Source organism: Psammomys obesus, unplaced genomic scaffold (genome assembly GCF_907164565.1).
Source record: "Psammomys obesus unplaced genomic scaffold, mPsaObe1.curated_primary_1811, whole genome shotgun sequence".
In the NCBI taxonomy this organism is placed as follows: domain Eukaryota; kingdom Metazoa; phylum Chordata; class Mammalia; order Rodentia; family Muridae; genus Psammomys; species Psammomys obesus.
Window position 1 is genome coordinate 6,273,856 of NW_026595981.1, and position 7,992 is coordinate 6,281,847.

The 7,992-nt window shown below is 43.5% G+C and overlaps 1 protein-coding gene across 1 annotated transcript in view; it reads right to left on the reverse strand.

Moving 5' to 3' along the window:
- The window catches only part of Myo1d (myosin ID), a 294,625-nt gene that overhangs the window by 113,829 nt on the left and 172,804 nt on the right, over positions 1-7,992 (reverse strand). Inside the window, exons 18-19 of the mRNA XM_055620037.1 lie at positions 2,877-3,021; positions 2,103-2,207 (exon numbers count right to left, since the gene is read on the reverse strand). Coding sequence (XP_055476012.1) covers positions 2,103-2,207; positions 2,877-3,021 — 250 coding nt within the window. The remainder of the gene's footprint in view (positions 1-2,102; positions 2,208-2,876; positions 3,022-7,992) is intronic.

The following is a 7,992-nucleotide window of genomic DNA, read 5'->3' on the forward strand; positions in this document are numbered from 1 at the left end:
TTCTCTTCTCTTCTCTTCTCTTCTCTTCTCTTCTCTTCTCTTCTCTTCTCCCTCTCCCCTCCTTCCCTCTCCTCTTTGTCTTTCCCTTTTGGAGGGCTGTCTCTGTCCTTCCCACCTCTTCAATTAGGAACTCCACCGGGCTCTATCATGGCTCCTCTGCTCACTCAGGAAGGCCCTGAAATACAAGAAAATGTGAGGTGAGCTGGGCTGAAGCAGTAGCAGAGGACTGCCCAAGCACTGCTCGGCTATATTCCACCCCTCAGACCACAGAGGAAATGGGAAAAGTGAAGAGCATAACACCACTAGACAACCAGTATTTCAGGGATCTTTGTCTTTTCCTTGCTGATACTCTCTATCTTAAAAACCATCATTCGATTTTTCTTGTCCCTTCTCTTCCCACTTGTATCCTTTCTCCTTTCACTTAAAACAGCTCTACTATAGTATTATTGTGTACACTCACAATTTACTGAACCAACTTTTATTAGCTACCACTACAAGTTCATACGTACATCTATACAAACGTATCTGTAAGGTAAATCTGAGTTGTGGAAGTTTGGAGTAAGCAAGTACAGACATTTACGATTTTGACAGAACTATCTTATACTCCAGGCAGCATTGTTCTGTTGGGGGTTGGTCTGGTGCTATACATTCAAACGTAGTGCCTTGAGATCTGGTTACTGCCCTGTCAGGGGCATTGTTATTAATGTTGTACCATGTGATGAGAAGGAACGTTCCCTAATTATCCATGACTGGTTGATTAAAAGGCCTCAACCTGGGCAGGGCAGAATGGGGTAGGTGTGGCCAATGTTGAGTGGGCTTTGAGGACAGGAGGATCTTGGGAAGGAGACAAGTACAGGAAGAAGAAGGAAGAGGCATGCTGCCATGGTGGAAAAGAAACACATAGCTGGATCTGGCATGGATGAAGGAAGCAGCCCAGATGAAGAATAAGCAGGTACTTATGGAATTATAGATGGAAGGAAGCCTGGGATGGAGCTGGAAGGTAAAGGTAGTTTGGAAGGTTAATATCTACTTTGCAGCAGGTAAGATAAGGCTATTCTAAAATCTATCAGGTATCTGTGTCTTTTATTGATTGTGATAGCAGGCTGGATATGCTGCCATAATAATTATAGGGCTACCATTAAATTAACAGCAACAGTGTTCCCCTAAATCCCTGTAAATATTCCTTATTATCAATTTTTAGAATCTGGCAAACTTACAGCTGGAAAACTACATTTCTTTGTGTGTGTATGTTTTTGTCTTGTTTTTGACATCATTAATATATGGAATTGCATTGGGATTACTTTATAAGCTTCTCTTATAATTACTCTATTTTTTTCTCTGTATTTTTTAAATATTTTAAAGTTATGTGTATGTATGCATGTCTGCGTATGCTATATGTCTGTGAGTATAGGTGTCCATGGAAGCCAGAGGCATCAGATGCCCCTGGGGCAGGAATTACAGATGGCAGTGAGCTGCCTGACAGGTACTGAAAACCAACTCAGGTTCTCTGGAAGAACAGCAAGTTCTTGAATTGCTAAGCCATCTCTCCAGCTCCTGTAAATCTATTTTTTATTTTTATCTTTTTCAAATTTTGTTTTTAAAGCAGCAGTGACACCTGTGTAGAAGGTAGTAAATGGCCACTCGATGAAGAACAGACCGGTAGTTGCTGTGAAGGACATACACGTAGCAAAATACAAATCCCTGACCTGAAGGAAGCGCCAAGCTGTTTAACCCAGAAAGATGGGCATGGTGGCACCCATCTGAAAACAGCCCTGGGGAGGCAAAGGCAGGGAGAGTAGGAAAGGCTTCAAGCCTACCCTGGGCTACATAGTGATTTGGAGGCCAGCCTTGGCTATGTAAGACCCTGTCTCAAAAAATAAATGAAAAAAAAAAAAGTTATCCAAGACTACCCTTTTTCCTTTGTGGGCTTTGTTAGCTTAACTCTGAAGTTGTCATGTCGGGCTTTTGAAGTTTATCCTTAGCACTTTGGGCAATGCTCACTGGTGCTGCCCCTAGCTACATGCTTTTTCACTGAGGCCCACACATCATTGTTTCCTCTCGGTCTTCTCCTTCTGGGATAGTCTGTTTCAAGAGCTACTTACCTTTCGGACATGACAAGAAAAGAGAATGTTCATGTATTTGTCCTTGCGTTTTAGTTCATTAGCAACCGGGACAAAAGTGCCTGAGGTCTGGGGTGTATCTGGCTTCTGAAAGAACAAGGAGACAGCAGAAGAGTTCTTAGACTGCAGGTCTAAAGCAACTGGGTGTATTGGTTACTATACCTATCGAGTGTCACATGCATACTTTTATCCCCTCACCCCAATGTTAGACTAGTAAAGGGTGGTAACTTATCAAAGGTCCTGTAAAAACTAAGTTGGGCATCAAGAGAGAAGATGAAATGGAGCTTTGAGAATAATAAAAAAATTTGTAATTAAAAATGGCTGCTGAACCTGGTGTTGTAGTACACATCTTTAATCCCAGCACTCAGGAGGCATAGGCAGGTGGATCTCTGAGTCAGAAGCCAGTCTGGTCTACATAGTGAGTTCCAGGACAGCCAGAGTTATGTAGACAGACCCGATCAAGGCTGCTGAAGTGGTTAAAGTAGTCAAGGGCCACATTATAGAGTATGCTAATATATGTGGATACAATCTTTTTCAGATGATTCATCAAGTAGTGTACATTTAAAAGCAACAAAATCTTTTAATTTAGCAGCTCTCAGAGAAATTACCTAGTTTCTCTGAAAGGTATTGATTTTGTTTTACAGTGCTAGGGCTGGAACCCAGGCCTCAAGCATCTACTCTTGTTTCTGTAAAAATTTAGGGAAACATTCTTTCTTTGCAGAGCTGCATAAATTCACACTGTTCTTCTGGACTTACCGAAGCAAGATAGTTGCCTTCCCAGGCCCTCTGGAGCCCAAGATCTGCCCTTTGACCTTTCAACATCTCCATGGCTGCAACCTTTGCCCTGACCTGGGGAAGGTCTGATGCTGGTATGGTCTTGATGAGTTGAGATGCTCTCCATCTACAAGCAAATAAGCAAGATGTATAGGCCTTAGATACTCATTCAGTCCCCGAAGTATTTCAAGTTGTCACAAGTAGCATGAGGTAATGGTATCTTATACTAAGAAAGGTAAAATGTTTACAAAATGTATACAGAAGTTGCTAAAATATAGTTTCCTGTAGACAAAAATTTTGTAACAACTTCCTTGTTCTCTGTGAACTCTGAAGTGACTAGAACTCCTCGGCTTCCCCTTTTACAATACTAGTTGGGCACAAAACAACCAGACATCCTAAAAGCCCTGAAGTTCCAAGTCCAAACCTTCCTGAGTACGGCTCAACCAACGGGACCTTTGTAATTAATCCAAGGTCTGAACAGTCTGAAATCACACTTCTGGTCCCAAGTATCTTCAATACGGGACACTCAACCTGTGTTTACTATTAGGTCACAGAAACACGGATTCATCATTTGTCCAACTATGTCCTAGGCACCATGCAAGTCCAGGTTCTGTTTTATGTAGGGAAGCACTGCTTTGAGCAAAACAGTCCAAGGAACTTTCTTCCAGGTGCTTTAAGGAATAACAGACAATAGAAAATATATGTGGATTTGTGGTGGAGATGAATACCTGCTATGGAGGGAAACAAGGAAGGAGGGCAGAGAGGGCCTTGGAAGGAAAACATGGGTATGACAGTGTTTACATGGTGGTTAGGGAGGGTCATCTGGTAAGGATGGATGAATAGAGGCATGCAGGAAGAAGACAGATATAGAAAGCTGAGCAGAAGCACACCTAGAAGGGGCCACACTAGTGCAAGGGTTCTTGCACTATGGAGACTGCTCAGTGAGTTATGGGGGAAACTTGGAGTCCTGAGAAGCTGAAGCAGCAAAGGATAAGAAAAGGAAAAGAAGAGGTCAGAGGGAGAGACAGGGCCAAATAATCCAGAGAGTCATGAAGGCATTATCAGGACTCTGGTCTCTGCTCTGCATGAGGCAGACACCCCTGGAGGGTTCTGCACAGAGACTAGATGAGCTGACTCTTGCTTTAACAGGACCGTTGTCATTGCTGGAGGCTAGGGTCAGGAAGACCCTAAAGAAGAGGCTACTTCTTTAAAACACACACCAGAGAGACGTGACTCAGGCCAGGGAGGTTGTGATGGAGACAAAGATAAATGCCATTCTAGATGCATTCTGGCCAAATGGCTAATGGTATTTATGGATGGATTAGACTGTTGGGAAAGAGGAGGTTTAAGGATGACTCCAAGTGGTTTTTATTTGTTTTTGGCATCTGCAAATATAAAGAATATTTCTGCTTGAGAATTATGTTCCCAGTAGCAACTTTGCCTCACATGGTACTTTTGTTCTCTTGTTCTGCCATGGTGGTACCAATCAAAGAGGCTAAAAGAACATGAACTGTCTTTAATCAGATGAATAGTCAAGGCCAATGATTCCTAAAATATGTTCCCATGGAACACTAGAATAAATTTCAACTAAAATATAAATTTTCCACTGAACCAATGAAAAATAAGAGAAACCCTTTACACTATGGTACAGGGGATGCCAATACACTGGCTGTGAAGACTTTCTGGCAAATGTGAGCAGGTGCTGAGGAGAGGCAGTCCAGTGTGGACCAGGGTGCCCGATGCAAGGAGATGAGCTCTCAGGAATAGGTTTGAAGGCAAGGCCCAGAAGACCTGGAGACCTGTGTGGCAAGGGCTGAGAGCAAGGGCAGGAGGTGACGGCTGTAGTGAGGTCATAGCTGGTGGGGTCAGCCATGGTAAATTACAAAACACTAAGAAAACACAAATGCTCAGCACTACAGTCTAAGACCCCTTTTAAACTTCTATGGCCTACCAGCACCCATATGAGACAGAAAAGTCTTTGCGAAGAGGTTAGAAGACTGACAGTGGTCAAAGCTAAGGACAATGGTGACAAGCAGGCCCTACACAATTAAGTGTTTTGCTGAACAACTGCCCCAATGTGTTCTGGAGCTCCAGGTTACACTGGTGGTGGGAAGAATTTGATCTGATTGCTGCTCTCTTTACTACCCATGTGCCTGGCCAGCCTCTCTCTGCCTTACTTCCGACAGTGGTTCAAGACAAGGCTCACACCTGAGTAGAGACACCCTCAGCACAGGAGCACACTTGGGTTTCAGGCATCTGACCTGTTCAGCTGTGGTGAGAGCCACATAGCTCCTTACTCTGGTCATATAAGCTATAATCTGTAGCTTCTGGTAGGTAACAACAGCTGCAGCCATAATGACCAGGTGCACCAATAACAGGAAAAGGACAAAACTGGGCACAAAAAAAGTCTCACCCACAAAAAGTTACTGTGAAGAAAGGAATGATTTTAGCACAATTAGTAAGAGCCAGGCATGATGGCACATACCCACAGTTCAGCACTCAGGAGGCAAAGGCAGGAGGATCAGATGGTCAAGGTCATCTTTGGTTACGTAATGGAATTTGAGGCCAGCTTGGGTTACCTGAGACCCTGTCTCAAAATAAACAAACAAATAAACAACAATAAAAAGCAGAGAAAAGAAAATAACGCAATTAACACATGAGATTCCAGAAAGACAAAAATAAACCCCATAGTAACACTGGAATCCTTTAACACACATATCACAGAACAGCCATGCCACAGAACAAAACATTCAAGACCAGAGGTTCATAAACTACAGCTTGTTTCAAATCTGGCTCAAGGTCTGTTTTTATACTGTTTGTGAGCTAGAAAGAGTTTTTACATTTTCACATGTTAACCAAACCAAGAATATGTGAGAGACCATATGTAGCCTGCATAGCCTAAAATACCACAGGCCCTTTATGTAAAAAGTTTGCCTGACTAGATGAAAATAAATGGCAAGATTCATTCAGAGAGAGGGAGAAAGAGAAAGAGAGAGAGAGAGAGAGAGGTGAGAACATATTTTCATGTATCCATCAACTATGACCCTTGTGAAGAGGCTGGGACTGTTATTCCCATTCTTCCCAGTTGTCTCTGTATCCCTGGAAGCCTGGTTAGTGCCTGAAAAATACCAGGTGTTCAGTAAATATTTGCTGGATAAGTAAATTTAATTTTATACAGATTAATAAGTTCTCCTTCTAGACATCAAAACATAAAAAAGAAGACTGCCCAGGCCAGAGCAGTCATTCGTGGTCATCACAAATACGGAACATGGGGTGTGCACTGATGCAGCCGCTGTGGAAATCAGAGCAGACGTTTTCCAAAATAGAGCTACACATGAACTAGCCGCATCGCTTCCGGGTATCCACCCAAAGGACCCGCTTCTGTCTACAGAGCAGACGTTTTCCAAAATAGAGCTACACATGAACTAGCCGCATCGCTTCCGGGTATCTACCCAAAGGACCCGCTTCTGTCTACAGAGATCCTTGCATATCCATGTTCACTGGTGCCCTGTTAGCAACAGCTAGGAAGTGGCCTCCACCTACATGCCCAGCAATTCATGGATAAAGAAGATGTGGCATACACATGCACACACACAATTTTATTCAAGTATAAAGAAAATTGAAATTATGAAATCTGTAGGAAGGTGGATGGAACTGGAAAATATTACACCGAGAGAGCCCAGACTCAGCAAGTCAAATGTCCATGTTCTTTTTCATATCTGGATCCTAGCTTCAAAGTCTTAGATTTATACACTTAACATACATACCTATAGAGGTTAGGATGCCAGAAAAGACTGTGGTGGGGGGAGGATTTACTGGGCAGAGAGAGTACGAGAATATATGGGACATAAAAAAAAAAAAAAGGACACTTGGGAAGCTAAGGGTTTAAGAGGGGGATGGGAGAGTGAACTGGACTAACCAAATCGAAGGATGTATAAAAAGAGTTTTGAAAATGCACTACTTTGCAAGATAATTTAAGAATTACAGTAGAAAAGGAGTTTGAATGAATGTACCCTATGAGTGTAGAAGACACATATTATTAAGTGAATATTCTAGTGCCAGGTAGAGGATGCCTCCCTGTGAGTTATCAGTCAGGGAGGTTCCAGCCAGGCCCCCCCCAGTAACACAGGCTACCACTGTTTCTCAGGGTTGGCGACCCTACTGCGTAAAGCACCACATACATTGGCGGTAGAACATGGAGACGTGAACTTGGGCCTGACTGGGAAACATCCTCCCCGACGGTCAGTTTTTATGGTGCTAGAAGGTGCTTTGTAGGCCACTGGCAGAGAAAGACAGCAATGGTCTCACCCAGTGCAAGACCCTGCACACTACAGTATTAACCCGCCAGGCAACATGTGCCCACTGATCCAAAATGATGAGACTATGATGGAGGCAAGCAACCGCTTCTGGATTAAATCTGAGGCATTCTCCCCAGGAGGATTAATGCCTACCATTGTAACCTTGGTGAAAAGCCTGTGACTGGGGAAGCAACAGGCCCGAGAGGGGACCTACTATTGTTGTTTTTTCTAAATGGTCACACTGTCAAACTGCTTCCTAAATTATTCATGTTTGCACCCACAGATTAGTGTTGCTTTCAACTTCAGTCAGAGAGGTCTCTTTTTGCAGTGGGCAGTGGCTAATACAGATATTTATCACTGGTCAATGGAGGAAAATAAGTGACTCTGGATGCTCGGCCCTAAATGGGACATCTCGATCACTGCCTCCCTACAAGGCTCAGGGCGCACTGTGGAAGAAGGTGGGAAGCAGGCAGGCGCAGAAGGATGAAGAGGATGTACTGAAATGCTACCTTCTGGTCAGGACAGGGCCATTGCACTTACTAACTCAGACCAGACAAGATCAAGGATGAGGGAGGGGCTCACGAGCTCCTACTTCTAGCTAAAGTGCTATTGGCAGTTGGTGGCTACAACACATAAACCATAATAGAGATCTGTAATCTCCGCACTTGGGAATGGGAGGCAGGAAGATCAGGAGTTAAAGGTCAGCCTTGCTATATAGCAAGTTAAAGCCTAGCCTGAGATACGTGAGGTGTTCACACACACACACACACACACACACACACACACACACACACACACAC